This window comes from Carlito syrichta, unplaced genomic scaffold (assembly GCF_000164805.1).
Source record: "Carlito syrichta isolate Samal-C Ts95f unplaced genomic scaffold, Tarsius_syrichta-2.0.1 Scaffold100633, whole genome shotgun sequence".
Lineage (NCBI taxonomy): Eukaryota > Metazoa > Chordata > Mammalia > Primates > Tarsiidae > Carlito > Carlito syrichta.
The window spans coordinates 44,629-63,081 of NW_007044729.1; the positions used below are offsets into that span (position 1 = coordinate 44,629).

An 18,453-nucleotide genomic window follows, 5' to 3' on the forward strand; every position below is an offset into this window, starting at 1 on the left:
TCTCACAATTATAAATAAATTTGAAAATAATCAGTGCTTATCAAACTGGCCTTTTTTGGTATCAGTGTTTAATTTTCTCTTGTAGATTTGCTTTATTGTATATGGAAAAGTAATTTTTATGAAAACTGTGATTTTGAGCCTGGTATTTTAATGAAATAAATTAACTTAGAAATAGCTGCCAAATAGGCACTCTTTTCTGCATGATGAGCAAAACCCAAACTGTAGGCATAGGAAGAAAAAAGGTTTATGAAATGTATTATGTATTTGTATATTAAGTTTCCTTTCTTCACAGTCATTTTTAAATCGCATTACCTTTGGAATAATTTCAATTCACGCATTTTTCTTCTTGTTGAAGATTAACATATTTATTAAATCTGGCTTACCAGAATGCACACACTGCTGCATGGTTACATTATTCTCATTCTAGCAGGCATTTGTGTATTGAGAAGAGTGAATTTTTCATATTGCTTACAAATATGAAACCAAATCAAATTGCTTCAGTATATTTCTTTTACATGACAGTATTACTTTTCAGAGACCAGTCTACTTGGAAATATCCTAATATGATATAAGTCCCTAGAAAACTACCTCCAAATTTTTGATTGGCCAAAATTTTGGTTATGTTATGTTACACGTATATCACCGTACCTTGTTTTAAATGTTTATTTTAAATAAAAACACCAAAAGTGAGTTTTTATTGTTTGACATGAAAACATAATCTTTAAATATGCTGATTTAATGCAGGACAGTACTGGCATGAAGCTGTGGAAAAAACGCTGGTTTGTGCTTTCTGACCTTTGCCTCTTTTATTATAGAGGTAAGTTTATGATAAACTGTCGTAGTGTGTAATGTTATAACTGCATATAATATATGTTAAGTATCAGTTACTTTTTAAAAGAAATGTTATAACTCTACTCTTTTATTATCAACAAATAGTATCAAGAAAATGTTTTCTTCATTGACATATGATTCTGAGTTTTTCAGGTATGACAGAAGACACTGTTGTGTGTCAAGCAGATTAGTCTGAGTTTTGTTCCAGTTTTCATAATCTGATTTGTTTTGTGTAAAGAGCATCTGAATCTTTGGTCTGTAAAGCTGTCTTTGAATTTAGCTCTTAACAGATAAAATCTTTAGTTTGAGGAGGTTCTTCTCAATGTCAATTTTGTCAGATCTAACTTATGGGTCTATTGAACACCCAATTCTGCTCCCCAGCAAATGATATTAGAATATTAGGAACAGCTGGACATGGTGGCTCAAGCCTGTAATCCCAGCACTTTGGAAGTCCGAGGCGAGAGGATTGCCTGAGCCCACAGGTTCAAGACCAGCCTGGATAAATTGGCAAGACCTCATCTCTACAATAAATAAATAAAAATTAGTCGGGCATGATGCCTCATGCCTGTAGTTCCAGCTACTTGGAAGGCTGAGGTGGAAGGATCACCTGAGCCCAGCAGGTCGAGGCTGCCATAGCCATGAGCATGCCCTGCACTCCAGCCTGGGTGACAGAGTGAGACTCTGACTCAAAAAAAATTTCAAGGACTACTACAATGTATTAGCAAGTGAAAAAAATAAATTCCAAAGAAATGTACTTATTTTGAACTTTTTTTTTTTTAGTTGGACTCTCACTCTGTCACCCAGGCTGGAGATCAGTGGCATGTTCCCGGCTGCCACAGGCTTGACCTGCTGGGCTTAGGCAATCCTTCCGCCTCAACCTTCCAAGTAACTGGAACTACAGGCATGCACCACCATGCCCGGCTAATTTTTTAAAAATCTACTATAAAGATGAGGGCTTGCCAGGTCGCCCAGGCTGGTCTCAAACGCGCAGGCTCAGACAACCCTCTCAGCTCAGCCTCCCAGAGTGCTGGGATTATAGGCGTGAGTCACTGTGCCCGGCCCTATGTTGAACTTTTTAAAACCAAACAATAACAGCCTTCTCTAGTTAGTAAATCATTTATTAATACAATTTTATCTGTTCATGTGCCACTTGAATCATTTAGATACTACAAAGTTGATGCCTCCCAGTGAAAGGCATTCTTAGAAAGTGCTCTCCCAAGAAATCTGCTTTAGCTATAGTATAAAATCATGAATCTGGATGCTCTCCCTCTTTCCTACTATGAAGTTTGGTTGGAAACTCACTGAAGAACTAGATTATCAATTCATAATTACTAATGTATGACTTTTCTTGAGAAGTGTAAATTTCAAGATATACAAGATTTTAGAACCAGTTAAAACTTTTTAAATTGTTCGATTACAGAAAAGATGAGTAGCAAAATTCGACAGTTGTATATCGAAGCATTATAATCCTCATTAGCTTTCGAAGTTTGGTATTGCTGGAATTGTTTCTTTTTACTCCCCTGCAAACTGTGGTTATGAAGTACTGCTGAGTCAGAATAAACCAAACCTATAAAATTACATTTTGTCATGAAGTGTTCACCAGGCTGCAATTGTGGGATTGTCTTCATTTAAGGGCCAAGCTCACTCTACAGTTTTCCTTAAAGGTTTTCCTCCTCTTTCAAAAACTTTGGAGTTGTATCTCAAGCATTATCCCTAAACTTGTAATTTCTGTTTTCCTCTCTTTTTCAGTATATTTATAGACTATTTGAGCTTTAAATGAGAACAAGAAGATGTTTATTATTTCTAATTTTTAAAATTTCTAGTATAAAAATGTTTAAAGTTAATTTCCAACAAAAAGAACACTGAATTCCTTGTAATTTGCTGTTGCCATTCATGGAAAACTGCTGCTCATCACTTTTATTACAACAGGAAATCTTTAATCATATTTGAAAAATGTACAGGTAATCAGAATCCATATTGAGTATGAGCTAACTTGCTATTATTAACCACCTGCATTTTACATTCAGCATATTTATAAATTGTAGTCGTTTCCCAGACAGGAGGAATATAAAAAAAGAAGAAAATGTAGAAAGGAGAGAAATATCATTTAACTCAGTTCTGCTCTTCAGATTGTTGGAAGGGAGTATATGATGTACATTTTCACTGTTTTATCAACAGGAGATGTCAGATATTTAATTTAAATGATCAGATTTTGTTAAGATGATGGTCATAGCTTCCCTTTCCCCCCCCCCAGTATTTACCGTTTGCTGGGTTCTGTGCCGAGCATGTTACATTGGTGAAACAGTAAATAAGCATAAATAAGTAAACGAGACCATAATAAGTGTTTTTAGGGGGGATTAAGGCTATAACGTGAAAGATGGGCTTAGGGAAAAGATTTCTTTGGATTAGTACTATGAACAGGTGTTTTAGAATAGCGAGTTCTCCATGGTAAGGAAGAGCCAGAGTGAGAGGAGTGTTCTGGGCAGGAGGAGTGGGTAGTGCAAAGGCTCTAAGATAGAAACGTGTTTGAATTGCTGAAGGAGCAGAAAGAAGCCAGTATACCGAGCTTAGGGGGCTAGGAATAGGAAAGGAGATGGGAGAAATGGAGACTGCACCATGTAGGATTCTATTGGAGTTTGGGTTCTATCGTAAATGCCATAAGGAAACAGTTGTGTGTTTTTAAGCAAAAGAATGACATGCTCTAGTTTACATTTTTAAAAGCTCACTCAAGCTGCTATTGGAGAATGAGTTGTAAAGAGAAGGATGGGAGCAAAGAGACTAATTAGGAATTATTGTGTAGAGGTGATGATGGCTTAGACTAAAGTGGTGGCTGGCAGTGAGCTTTTTTGTGGCACTAGATGCCCTACTAGGTAGTAGGATGCAAAAATGAACAAAATAACCCCTATCCTTATAGAACTCATAGATTAGCTGAAGGAGTCTGGAAGAAGTGTCATAGGAGGTACTCAATTATGTAGAATGAATGTTGGCCAGGTCTGTACACAGAAGCAATCAGGAAATAAGGATGATCTGGGCAAAGAACTTATCACATACCAAGCACGAGCGTGCCGGGCATATTTGTAAAACTATACATGGAGCTTATATTGCTAGGAGACCCAGCAGGAGTTAAGGTTTAAAAGGTAAATTAAGCTGGGGATGATGGTGCATGCGTATAATCCTAGCTAATCAGGAGGCCGCGAACCACTTGAGCTCAGGAGTTTGAGAGACCTGAGTATGACATACGAAGACTCCATCTCTTAAAAAAATTTAAAAGATAGATCAAGGCACAGAGGACATTTGTTTGCCATCCTACTGAATTTGAACTCTATCTTGAATGTAAGTATAATAATGGTATCATGTACATTTTAGAAAAATCATTCTAGCCCTTGAACTAGAAGCCAAGTTAATAGAGTATTGGAGTATTCCAGGTTATTTATTTACCCAGTTGTAATTGTATGTATTTTTGGTCTTATTACAAATGTCTTGATGACTAAGTAGAAATGGAAAATCTAAAATGTCTCTTGGCCGGGCTCGGTGGCTCAGCCTGTAATCCCCCGCCTTGGGAGGCTGAGGTGAGTGGATTGCCTGAGCCCGCCGGTTCGAGACCCGCCTAGGCAACTTGGCGAGACCTCATCTCTACAATAAATAAAAAACCAGCCGGGCGTGGTAGTGCACGCCTGTAGTTCCAGCTACTTGGAAGGCTGAGGCGAGGGATCGCCGGAGCCCAGTAGGTCGAGGCTGCGGTGGCCGGGAGCGGCCACTGTACTCCAGTGTGGGCAACAGAGTGAGATTCCAACTCAAAAAATAAAATAAAATAAAATGTCTCTTGAATTCAATAAAATGTTGAGATTCTTATAGCTCCTGTCCCAGGTTGTATTCCCTAGGAAGCAAACTCTGTGATAGAGATTAGATGTAGAAGGCTTATTGAGAATGTTCGTGGAACCACCAGCTGTGGCAGGGAAGGAAAGGAAGGACAGAGCAGAAAGAGAAGAAAGTAGGCAGCTATGCAGTCTCCAACACCGCATGGAGAATTCATTCATTCTGAAAACATTACTCAGTACCTGCTCTTTGTGTGTCACTCTGTGAAGCACGCTAGATAATAGAGAATTATATAGTGCTTGGGACATAGAACTAGACAGAAGAATCCATGATTAGAAGCATTTGAAGAATTTAGTGAAGAACTCTTAGGATGGTTGTTTCACAGGGTGAAGATTTTATATGCAGTGCCTTTAATTTTATGTAATGATGCCTATACTTATTGAGCACTTTATATGCTGAGTTCCATATGTATATTATATTAACTCATTTTAAAAAGTTTAAAAGGTAGATTAAGATAAGCCCTATTATCCCTAGTTTTATAGATAACAAAACATATTAAATATCAATAACTTGCTCAGTATCTCACAACTCATTAGTGTTAGGCTGGAAAACCATCTCAGGTGATCCAAGGAAATCACCCTGTGCTACACTGCCTCTACCTATTCTGAAGCAGCTTAGGAATGATTATTTTATTATGGGACATAAAAGAATATAGTATTTGGTGATTTCTTTTTTTTTTTTTTTGAGTTGGAGTCTTCTGTCGCCCAGACTGGAGTGCAGTGGCCGCTCCCGGGCACCGCAGCCTCGCCCTGCTGGGCTCCGGTGATCCTTCCACCTCAGCCTTCCAAGTAGCCAGAATTACAGGCATGCGCTACCACGCCTGGCTGATTTTTTGATTTATTGTAGAGATGAGGTCTCGCTGCCCAGGCGGGTCTCGAACCTGCGGGCTCAGGCAATCCACTCACCTCAGCCTCCCAAAGGCACGGGATTACAGGCTGAGCCACCGAGCCCGGCTGGTGATTTCTTAATAAAGATGACTTCATGAGCTATTTCTGACTATCCCCTTTTTTAGACTGAATCTGTACTTTTAGTCAATCTTTTTTATATTAGTGAATTGTACTTAAATGAGCATGATATAGTACAAGCAAAATTTTATTCCATTCTTGAGTAAAGCCATGGGGGAAAAAAGCTTCATTGAATGCATCTTTTTCCTTTTTGGAAGTTTCAACTCACTCTAGAAATGAGTGGGAAATATATAAAATTCCTTGGTAAGTTTGTGGTAACTTTTTTTTTAAAACATACAGCAAGCATAATAAAAATAATTTTTTCCCATTTATGGTTTTTCTCATTGGTGAGTTCATCAGCCCAATGCAAGGCTTTATTAACTTGTCATATGGGTCTCTAACAATGAACTACATATTTCGAGTTTCATAAATATCTCTACCCCAAGCAGCGAGTTAATAGTGTGAATCTGTGCTGTATCAAGATTAATGTTTTGTCATTTTGCTAGATGTATTTTATGCACTTGTCTTGTAGGCCTGTAATGTGTTCACATTACTCTACTGTGTAACAGAAATACTAGTAAAAAAAAAAAGCAAGCCTTCAACGTAAAATGTTTTTAAAGCATACAGTTTTTATGGCATAGCTTGAAATATGTATTCACATGTGTCTTCATTTATTCAACAAAATTCTTTGAGCATCTACTACTGTCATTCAAAGTGTTTTCATGGAACTTACCTTCTAGTGCAGAAAGAAAGATAATATGCAAGTAGATAACCAAAGCATACAGTATGTCAGAAGTATTGAGGGTATGCAAGTCGTAACCTTCCCGAAGAAGAGCAGTTTAAAATACAGTAGTCAAGGAAGGCCTCATTGATGAAATTTTTGAGCAAAGACTGAAGGTGTAACCAAGCAAATCATATATTTTATTTGTTTAGAACTAGAATGGTTGAGCATTCAAATACTGCTATAAATATGGGTCAGGCCAGACGTGGTGACTCACAACTGTAATCCCAGCACTTTGGAAGGCTGAGGCAGGAGGATTACTTCAGCCCAGGAGTTTGAATCCAGTCTGGGCAACATAGCGAGACCGCGTCTCTACAAAAAATAAAGAAAAAAAATACGAGTGGATTAGTTTCTGTGCCATTACATTATATGCTAATATATTTTCAGTGAATGATATGTAAAAGGGCTTTGTAGAATACAGTATATATACCAAACAAATGGATGCTATTTTATGTCTAATTGACTTTTTTTAATGTGTAGGACCAATTTTTGATTTGCTTAGGGTAGGCAAGCTCTTTGAAAATAAAGAAGTATAACTCCTTCTGATATTTGATCTTTTCATTTAAAATTGCATAAAGACCTGCCTAAACATGAATATAGTTCATTTATATACAAGAACCTTTTGATTTGCCAAAATAAATTTACTCTGCTTCATAAAAACATTTAAAATTCTAATCAGATTTTAAATTATCTCTTAGATGAAAAAGAAGAGGGTATCCTGGGAAGCATACTGTTACCTAGTTTTCAGATAGCTATGCTTACCTCTGAGGATCACATTAATCGCAAATATGCTTTTAAGGTAAGGAAATAATCATATTTTTAAAATTCTGTGTTTGAAACTTGCATTGATTTAAAAAATGGATATTGATCCACAAATTATTACAAAAAGATATTTCTGTTACAGTGATTTTTATATTGAAAATATATTCATAGCCTTATGGTTATGTAGGATAATGTTCCTTTAATTAAGAAGCACATGCTGAAATCTTTAGGGGGCAAGTGTCTTCATGTCTATGCTTTCAAATGACTCTAGATAAAAGAAATGTATCAGAATACTAATAATTGATTAATATAATTATGGATGTCCTGGTGGTCATTACATGTTTTTTCAAGAGCTGTGTGTTTTAATATTTTAAATAAATCTGGGAGGAGAGTAATATGAGACAACAGCTGTGTTTTTCCAAAATAATATAATTACATTAATGGACTTATAGAATAATTGCAGAGGTGTTCCTAGGTCCAAGTACATCATGATCATCAGGTACTTTGCAGAGAATATTGAAGTTAGGCATTAAGTCTGCTGTTATTAAATTCACACAGACCTGAGATCCCTTTCCCTAACTGGTATTACCTACCAATCTTTGTGATATTGCCGGTTTGTGAATCACTCTCAAGTAAGAGACCACTTTAATGCTATTTTGGTACTTTTTTGTCTTCAAAACCATTGTGCATTCTTTGGTTTATGATTATGGCCAAAATAAATTTCAGTGGTCACCTATTTTTAAGAATTGCCTGAGCCCAGTTTTAAATAAGGGGTATAAAGTGTTTGTTTAATGTTGAAATTTCACTTTAAGGAAGAGGAGAGAAATAAGGATAACATATATTGCTGTTTAATGGTGAAATTTCTGTATCATTACAAAATTGATTAAATTTTAAATTCCCATGCACTTTTGAAAATACTCAGGGCCGCAACTGATTTACAACTTTTGTTAATTAATGCTTTACAGCTATGGAGAAAAAAGAGCAGGAAAGGTATAGTTGTAGGTTTAAAGGGTTGAGTGATGGATGGCTGCAATGAGAAATAATTTGAACAAAGACCAGAGAATAAGAGAGGAATAGCTTTATATTTAAATGACTTTACCAAAATAAACTTTATCAACAGTGTAAGCCAGAGAAATAACTAAATATTTTGGGATGTTATAACAAAGATCAATAATGATAACTTAAAATAATAACTTTGTAAAGTACACGTGTGATATCAGCACTATTATTTGGCTATGAGTTTAACATCTTTTTGTTTGTCAATTTATCTAATGTTTATTGAATTTGTACTATTTGTAGGGTATTTTGCTGGGTTTTTAGACTCTCAAAGCCGGGCACGGTGGATCACATGTGTAATCCCAGCACTTTGGGTGGCAGATGTGAGAGGAATGCCTAAGCCCAGGGGTTTAAGACCAACCTGGGCAACTTGGCGAGACCTCGTCTCTGCAGTAAATCAAAAAATTAGCCGGGTGTGGTGGCACATACCTATAGTTCCAGCTACTCCTCAGTAGGCTGAAATGGAAGGATCACCTGAGCCCAGCAGGTTGAGGCCGCAGTGAGCTGTCATCATGCCACTGCACTCCGGCCTAGGTGACAGAGTGAGACTCCAACTCAAAAAAAAAAAAAAAAGCACAGTGTTAAAATAGCAGTGATCACTGAATGTTAAGTATATTTTCTCTGTAATTACTTATTTTAGTTTTACTTGTATTTTATCTGTAACAAGAATAGTAATTGTTGTTTCAATTCCCTCTTCTGTGGTGGTGTTTCCTCTGAATTTATGAGCTACTTTACTATTAAATCTGTTGATATTGATGCTGCTGCTTATCAAAATGGTAAGTAGAGACTTTATAGACAATTATTGAACACAAGTTTGAAACTTAAAGCTAGATTGGGTACTCTGATATATTCTAGCGAATACTTCTATTTGACAAAGGGCAAGGGTGGGTGGGTTTACTAGTGTCTTGAGTCATAACTTGAACTGGATCTTCTTACCATCAGCCCAGCATGCCTTTCATTGATCACAGATTTGGGCAGTGGTCTTATTCATATTTCCAAAACCCCACTCGGAGAAAGTCCAGTGGCACTTTGTGGTTGTTTTAATTACTTTAACAGCATAGAGCTTTTGAGTTGTTTCTGTGAATAATTTTCTTTTATACAGTCAAATGAAATTTCTTAGTCATGTCATAATTTAAAGACTATGGTTACTGAATTTATTTGTATCCTAAAAGAATTCAAAGAAACTAATTTGACATAGTAGATAAAGCAGATAGTCAAAATCTCAGAGTATAGTATGTGGTTGCAGTTTTACTCCTCTCATCTTTTTTTTACTTAGTAGACTAACTATATACTTTCTACTCTTCCCTTTACCTTCTTCTAGGTTGAAATAGCCTTTGTTTTTCCTTGTCTTTGAATATCTAATAGGAACTGTCACAGATATTTTTTAATAGAAATTGAGAATTTTCCTCCATAGAATTCCCCACCTTGACCTTTTTTCCCCCTGCTTTGACACAGCTACTGTTGCTATCCATCTATGCCATATCAGACCAAGGGTAAGAGTTCACAGCTTGTTTAGCAGTCTCACAACAGCATCTTCTCCTTTTTTTAAAAAAAAAAAAAAGGACAGAGGATCTCATTATGTTGCCCAGGCCAGACTCAAACTCCTAAGTTCAAGTAATTCTCCTGCCTCAGCCTTCCAAGTAGCTGGGACTACAGGTGTGCACCACCATGCCCAGAAGTCATCTTCTTTGTTTTGTTTTCCTTCTGGTACAGCGGCACATTTCTTACCTTTTTTCCTAAAAAATTTTTTAGGTTGCACAAACTAAAGGAAGAAGGGAAAAGTTAGGAGAAAAAAATATAATAATATCTTTTCAAGTTAATGGCTATTTTTTTCCTTAAGTCATTTCTCTGTATCTCATATAAAAGACAAATCTGCTTTCTTTGAAATTTGATAGCAGTGATTTATGTAAGGAACCACTTATCTTTTTTTCTTTTTCTTTTGCAGAAACTCGTATTTTTATTTAAAATGATCGTGTCGTTTTCAATCAGGCAGCCCATCCAAACATGCGGACCTATTATTTCTGCACTGATACAGGAAAGGAAATGGAATTGTGGATGAAAGCCATGTTAGATGCTGCCCTAGTACAGACAGAGCCCGTGAAAAGGTAAAGGCTTGTAGAAAAAATAATGGTGATTTCTACTTCCATTTTATCCCATGCCTTGCAAGTATGTCATCATCATTAGTACCTATAATTTTAATAGTCATATTATAAAATCATTCTTTCTTCAGAAAGCAGGAATTAATTTGCTTTATATTATGTCAATACTCCTTTTGTTATGAGATACCACCTACATTTTTATTCCACTTTTCTTCTTCACTCATTTTTCACCTATTAGTGTATTTGGGTAAATACAGAATCCTAACTTTCAAACTGAATGTTCTTTCTTCTTACAGAATTACCTTTAATTTCCGGTAAGTACATTTTTATTTGTTATTTAAAGCTACACAGATTTTTATCCTTCTGGACAGTGTTTCTTAAGATCCTAAATCTTAGAAAAGAAGGCATTTTTATGAAGTTAATTTAATTGTTTTTTGAGACATAATAAATTACAATAAGGAATTTTGATATCTTCAGCATTTTTAAATTAATTCTGATTGTTTTGTGATGGATATCTCCAGAAAATCTTTCCTCAAGCATTTAGATTTCTTCTCAATATATCTACTTGCTTCTTTATTTTGAAACTCCACGACTCAGATTCCTTGATAATATACACATGTGCTGTTAAAATTTATCTGTGTAAGCTGGGCTCGGTGGCTCAGCCTGTAATCCCACACCTTTGGGAGGCTGAGGTGAATGGATTGCCCGAGTCCGCGGGTTCGAGACCCACCTGGGCAGCGAGACCTCATCTCTACAATAAATCAAAAAATCAGCCGGGCATGGTAGCGCATGCCTGTAATGCCGGCTACTTGGAAGGCTGAGGCGGAAGGATGGCCAGAGCCCAGCAGGTTGAGGCTGCGGTGGCCGGGAGCGGCCATTGCACTCCAGTCTGGGCGACAGAGTGAAACTCCAACTCAAAAAAAAAATTTATCTGTGTGTTTCTCCCTGCTTGAAGTTATGAATCATTTCCCTGCTTGAAGTTATGAAATAATTTAATTTCTTCAGCTATATTGAGAGCTAGGCAGAGGAAATCTGTTTCTCAAGCTACATAAGTAGAGGTTGAATAGTGTGCATTTTTTTAAAAAATTACATTTCTGTAATTTGAATAAATATTTATAAGGTGATTAAATTTGTTTCCATGATAGCGACAATTGAGCACATATTTTATGTAAAGAGATGCTAATTTGTAAGGAAGGTGCTAATTTGACCCTTCTTAGGAAATTACGGATTGATACAATGTAGATCTTTAGTCCTTCTTTTTTTTTTCTTATTTTAGTGTGCATTTTAATAAAGACTTTTAGCTTTTTGTCTAGAGGACTTAGATTGATGCTATATATTTGTGCTATTTTTGTAAATATCAAGTACAAATCCAGTTAACCAACCACTAGTAATTAGAGCTGGGAAGAACATGGGAAGAAAAGACGAGAGGGTCCAGGGTTGGAGCTATAGGACAACTATTTTTAAGAAAAGCCACCTCAGTCATGTGTATATTCTAGGTCAAAAGACTGTAGAAGGAAAATCTGCTTTTAGAATTCCATATTTAAAAATTACCTGAATGACAGCAAGATCCCATCGCTACAAAAAATAAAATAAGATAAAAGTTACCTGAATGGACATAAAGATGAGATAATTAGCACTGATAACTAGAGAAAATGTGTAGGTGAAAATAATTCATTGAAAATCTTTAATATTTTTAACTTCAAAGTAAAATTTTTAGGAAATTGTTTGGAATACAGAAATCACTATAGTAACCTGAACTTTTATGTCCAGATAATTTCAGTATTGTTTTTTGTTTTGTTTTGCTTTTTTGAATTAGAGTCTTACTCTGTCGCCCAGGCTGGAGTGTAGCTGCACGCTCACGGCCACCACAACCTTGACCTGCTGGGTTCAGGTGATCCTTTCACTTCAGCCTTCCAAGTAACTGGAACTACAGGCACACACCACCATGCCCAGCTAATTTTTTTTTTTTTTTGAGTTGGAGTCTCACTCTGTTGTCCAGACTAGAGTACAGTGGGATGCTCCCAGCCACTGCAACCTCAACCCACTGGACTCCAGTGATCCTTCCTCCTCTGCCTTCCAAGTAGCCAGAACTACAGGCATGCGCTACCATGCCCGGCTAATTTTTTATTAATTGTAGAGATGAGGTCTTGCCAAGTTGCACAGGCAGATCTCGAACCCACGGGCTCAGGCAATCCACTCGTCTCGGCCTCCCAAAGTACTGGGATTACAGGCTGAGCCACGAGCCCAGCCTAATATTTTTATTTATTATAGAGATGAGGTCTCGCCATATTGCCCAGGCTGGTCTCAAACCCGTGGGATAAGGTAGTCCAAAGTGCTGGAATTTCAGGTGTGAGCCACTGTGCCCGACCATTATCATATGTTATACTTTTCTCAGGATTTCAGCTTGTTTCCATTTTCTTTTATTGCATTTGCCACTCTGAAACCTATTAATCTATCATAATTTGGAGTAATAAAGATAACAGTCAGTTATTTGGTTTGCCTTAAATAGTTCATCGATTATGTGCTCATACATTTTTTTTAAGCCGGTTGTGTTGTTGTAATTTGTTCAGTTTGTCAAAATTTCTGTGCCCAGTCTGGAGTCAGTTAGTGTTATCTTGTAGAAATTACATGTTTTCTTCTTTTCCTAGCAGTTGACCTTTTTATCCCACTCTGTTAGGTTTAGCCATTCAACCTAAAGTACCTAATTATTGTGATTTTTCATTTCATAAGTATAGAGAGATTTTTATTTGCTTAGTTTTAAGGTGATGGGTTCCTTTTGCTATATGACAAGAATAATTTAAATCATTTATTAAGGACATATTACCTAAGAAATAAAAGCATCTAGTTTTTAACTAAGTAGTTCATTTCCATTAAATATATAAAGTATTTCACCTGTTAACTTTTATGTCATAGTCCCTTAGTACACAAGTCGTTGATGACAAAAAAGAAAAATCTAAATATAATAGATAATTCTTTGGATAATTTCCATCTCTAGGCTGATTATCTTCATTTTATAACTGTCAGTGTGTTTTCTGCAATAACTTAAATGTCACTTTTAAAAATTAGGTCACAAGTTTTATGTTGTTTATGTTATCTTAGCCTATTTTTATAGTCAGCTTAGTTCCATTTAGAGAAAAGTGCTTTTTTGATTATTTCTCCAATAGTAAGTTTTTTAGGAAAAAAGAAAGAGAAAAAAAAAGGCCCCACAGTTCTAATTGTAAATAATACCTGTAGTAGACTAGAGTAAATAAGTTTAAAAAATTTTTTTTATATATGATTTTAGTATAAAAGTTCTATGACTTTTATTTTTCCAGGGATAAGAGCCCATAATCTATCTCCATAAACTTTCTCAGTGTCTAATATTGCTTTCAGTCTGCAAGATATGGTTTATATCTAACCTAAATATGTAGATAATCTATAACTTGTCACTCTTTATAAAAAAATTTTTCTCAGTGACCATATTCCAAACTATCTAGATATCTATATATCTTTATCTATAGTTAAATATAGATATATGTATATACATGTGTGCAGTTCCCACACATCATAAAAATTGGCAGCAATACCACATTTAGGTTCTGATAGGAACATTATTATGTATTGAAATGTGTGGGGTTGGCCAGTTCCTGAGAGGCCTCCTAGAATGGCGTGATCTTGGCAGTTTCCTGTAGGTTCAGACACTCAGATTGATCTTGTGAGAGCTTAAAAATGATTGGGCTCAGGGAAGCTGATTCTCATAAAAAAGACATAGATATAGCAGCTCAAGTACAATTGTCAAGTGGCCCAGACACGTACTGCTAACTAGCACATACTTCTAGTGTGCAGGTGTACATAGAATGACAGATTCTAGCCCAAAAGTGCTTGATGAGATGGAATTATAATGATAAGGTCTGACCAGCCATTCATTAACTCATCTGGTTCTCAAAACGATGCTGTGGGCTTCATGATATATAATTGTATTCATTTACCAAAGAGGAAATGCAGGCACTGTATGTTTTGAGCGCCTTGCTCAAAGACACAGCTGGTAGAGTTGCAAGCTGAGCACATGCAGTCTGACTTCAAGTATTTTAAATCCATACTCAGGTCCTCTTGAATACAAAGAGTTAATAATATGACTTATCATATGCTTAATCACATTAGACTGTAATTTCCTGTTGCAACCATTTCCACAAGCAGACTCGTGTTTGCCTCATGATGAGCTGGCTTTCCTGGCTGGGAGCCATATTGTTTATTTGAAGGAACTGTGGTACTTTAAGTATGGATTTCATGGTTTAACTGCCATAGGAAAATCTTATTGGCTTTATTTCCAGATTACTAATAGTGGGGCAAACATCACTTTTTATCCTCTAGTACTTTTTCTTTTTCCCCTTTCTATTTATACATTCTGGTGTTGTGCATGAATGTTAACACCACAGTATAAGAGATATGTGCACACTTGTTCTCTGTGACCTTTTCCAGTCCTACATCTCCTCCCACCTCCATAAAGTCAAATTTATCCTAGATTGAATCCCTGAAATAACATATGCATTATTTCATCTGATTTACTGTGATGTTTCTTCTCTGATTTCAGAGTGGACAAGATTACTTCAGAAAATGCACCAACTAAAGAAACCAATAACCTTTCCAATCATAGAGTGCTAATTAAGCCAGAGGCCCAAAACAATCAGAAAAACAAGGAAATAAGCAAACTTGAAGAAAAAAAGGCATTAGAAGCTGAAAAATACGGGTTTCAAAAGGATGGTCAAGATAGACCCTTAACAAAAATTAATAGTGTAAAATTAAATTCTCTACCATCTGAATACGAGAGTGGGTCAGCATGCCCAGCTCAGGCTGCACACTACAGACCCGTCAACATGAACAGTTCGGAGAGCAAAACAATCAATGTTAGCCTGGCGGATCTCAGAGGTGGAAATCACCCAAATACAGGGCCTTTATACACAGAGGCTGATCGAGTCATACAGAGAACAAATTCAATGCAGCAGTTGGAACAGTGGATTAAAATCCAGAAGGGGAGAGGACATGAAGAAGAACCCAGGGGGTAAGCATTTTGTTATGAACCCAGGTTTCTTTGATGCTATGTTGGTGGAAATTGGTGTCTGAGCTGCCATTTAAAATATTGGCTTAAGCCGGGCTCAGTGGCTCAGCCTGTAATCCCGCACCTTTGGGAGGCTGAGATGAGTGGATTGCCTGAGCCCGTGGGTTCAAGACCTGCCTGGGCAGCAAGACCTCATCTCTACAATAAATCAAAAATCAGCTGGGCGTGGTAGCGCATGCCTGTAATTCCAGCTACTTGGAAGGCTGAGGCAGAAGCATCGCCGGAGCCCAGCAGGTCGAGGCTGCAGTGGCCGGGAGCGGTCTGGGTGACAGAGTGAGACTCCAACTCAAAAAAAAAATAAAAATAAAAAAATAAAATAAAATATTGGCTTAAATTATGTTTTAGATATTAGAGTTTCATTACTATATATTTTGTTTGTGGTGAGATATAAGTATTTATTCTCTGTCTCCCATTGTTCTCTCACCCAACTTTGCTAGTAGAAGGAGTCATCCTCCCTTGTGATCTTTCCTTGCTTGCATACAAAAATGCGTTAAGTTGTAGACAAATCAAGTTTGTTTGAGATGAGAGTGGTAACAGGCCCTGTCTTTCTACCCCAACCCTGTCTTATCCCCTGCCACTGTCACCTCCTAGAACTCAGAATTACGATTAGCCAGTGAAAATTTGCCTGCAAACTCACCATCATCCTTCTTGAGTGACTTCCATTAGCAGCTTCTGAAGCTTGTTGCAGTGCAAGAATCTACTGAGACAAGTAGTGTGGAGGCAGTGAAGGGCTTTTGCTCTCTAATTCTCAGTTTTATTCCTGAGCATTCTTTAAATCAGAATGTACAGGACTGAATATAAAATTGATTCATCTAAGCATTTATTCATTTGTGCATGTTCTTGTTCATAATATATTTATTATACAACTACTGTTTGCTAATTGTGGGGCTAATTAAAAGATATATAGGCCGGGCACAATGACTCAATCCTGTAATCCCAGCACTTTGGGAGACCAAGGCAAGAGAATTGCCTGAGGCCCGCGGTTCGAGACGGGCCTGGGCAATATGGCAAAACTTTGCCTGTACAATAAATCAAAAAATTAGCTGGACATGGTGGCTCACACCTGTAGTTCCAGCTACTTGGAAGGCTGAAGCAGGAGGATCGCCTGAGCCCAGCAGGTCAAGGCTGCAGTGACTGTGAGCATGCCACTGCACTCCAGCCTGGGCGACAAGAGTGAGACTCCAACTCAAAAAAAAAACCAGAAAGATATAAACCAGGTTCTCACAAAAAGAATGATCTAGTAGAGTCGATAGTTGCATAAACAAATGTTGTCTAATGTGAAAAATACAATGAAGACAGGACAGGGTGCTACAAGAACACATTTTGGGATAACTTGCACCATCTTCGGGGTTCAGAGTTCAGAGAAATCTTTCCAGAGGAAGCAAAATACAAGCTGAGATATAAAGCATGACAAGCATGTCATGGTTTATATTTGCAAAGTCCAGGGCTGATAGAGAACAGAAAAAGGAATCAAAAGAAGTTCAGTATAGCTAGTTTTAACTGGAGTTATAATGGATGAGGAACAAGGCTAGAGAGAGAAACTGGAAGAGATATTTCAGATTGATGTCTCATAAACATCATTCTGGCTTCACAGTTTGGAAAATGAGTTGAAGAAAGTTCAAAACTTACTTGAGTGACATGAGGAGAGGGAAGAGATATATTCAAGATATAATTAACAAGACTAGTTGATTGCTTCGAAGTGCTTGATTGTGAACTAGTCTTTCTCAAGACTAAGTTGAACACTTAGGGGAAATCAAGAGCAACATCATGCTTTTTTGCCTGGGATACTAGGGCGATTTGATGCGTTTTGCTGCACAGAAAAGACTTGGGAAGAAAGTAGGTAATTAATGGTTGGACAGGTTAAATTGAATGTGTCAGAGTCTGTATCTCCAAAGAGAGATCTGAACTTGAATACAGTTTGGAGTGACATCAGTATATCAAAACTAATTAAAGATAAGTGTGAGGTAGATAAATTCAGTCAGTGGAGAGACTGACTAAAAGAAATATTCTAAGGAAAAACCTGAAAGAACCTTTATGGAATAAAGGATAGGGGGGCAAAAGTAGATCTTAAGTTTTAAATAGGACTTTAATATACTAGTATACATAAAAGTTAATTGGAGCCGGGCTGTTATCCCGCACTTTGGGAGGCCAAGGTGAGTGGATTGCCTGAGCCCACGGGTTCGAGACCCACCTGGGCAACTTGGCGAGACCTCATCTCTACAATAAATCAAAAATCAGCGGGGTGTGGTAGCACAAACCTGTAATTCCGGCTACTCAGAAGGCTGAGGCAGAAGGATCGCCAGAGCCCAGCAGGTCGAGGCTGTGGTAGCCGGGAGCAGCCGCTGCACTCCAGTCTGGGCGACGAAGTGAGACTCCAACTCAAAAAAAAAAATTAATTGAAAGCCAAGGAAGAGTGACATGCACCTATAAACCCAACTACTTAGGAACTTGAGTCAGGGGATTGCGTGAGCCCCAGAGTTCAGTGCTGTAGTAAGCATAGCAAGATGTCCCCATCTCTTAACAATTAAAAGAGAGAGAGAGAATTATTGTAACTTCTCAGAAATAGAAAACCAGAAAACAATGACATAGATGGTGTTTTAATAGAATGAAGATTAATCTTATTAGTGAAATTTGTTTTTACTTGTCAATTTTTTTTAAAAAGGTAACTGGTAAATGTTACGTTTACCAGTAATTAGGGAATTGCAAGTTAAAGAAATAATGAGCCAGGCACAGTAGCTCACACCTGTAATCCCATAACTTTGGGAGACAGAGGTGAGAGGATTGCCTGAGCCCAGGGGTTCCAGACCAGCCTGGGCAACTTGACCAGACTTCGTCTCTATAATAGGTCAAAAAATTAGCCTGATGTGGCTTACGCCTGTAGTCCCAACTAGTTGGAAGGCTGAAGTAGAAGGATCATCTGAGACCAGCAGGTTGAGGCTGCAGTAGCCATGATTGTGGTCCTCACTTTAGCCTGGGCGACAGAGGGAGTCTCCAACTCAAAAAGAAAAA

At 37.3% G+C, this 18,453-nt stretch overlaps 1 protein-coding gene across 2 annotated transcripts in view; it reads left to right on the top strand.

Moving 5' to 3' along the window:
- PLEKHA5 (pleckstrin homology domain containing A5) overlaps positions 1-18,453 on the top strand; it is a 143,797-nt gene that overhangs the window by 26,318 nt on the left and 99,026 nt on the right. For both annotated transcript variants that reach the window (XM_008064322.1, XM_021715462.1), the window contains exons 5-9: positions 745-817; positions 7,131-7,231; positions 10,240-10,355; positions 10,646-10,663; positions 14,920-15,387. In XM_008064322.1, coding sequence (XP_008062513.1) covers positions 745-817; positions 7,131-7,231; positions 10,240-10,355; positions 10,646-10,663; positions 14,920-15,387 — 776 coding nt within the window. The remainder of the gene's footprint in view (positions 1-744; positions 818-7,130; positions 7,232-10,239; positions 10,356-10,645; positions 10,664-14,919; positions 15,388-18,453) is intronic.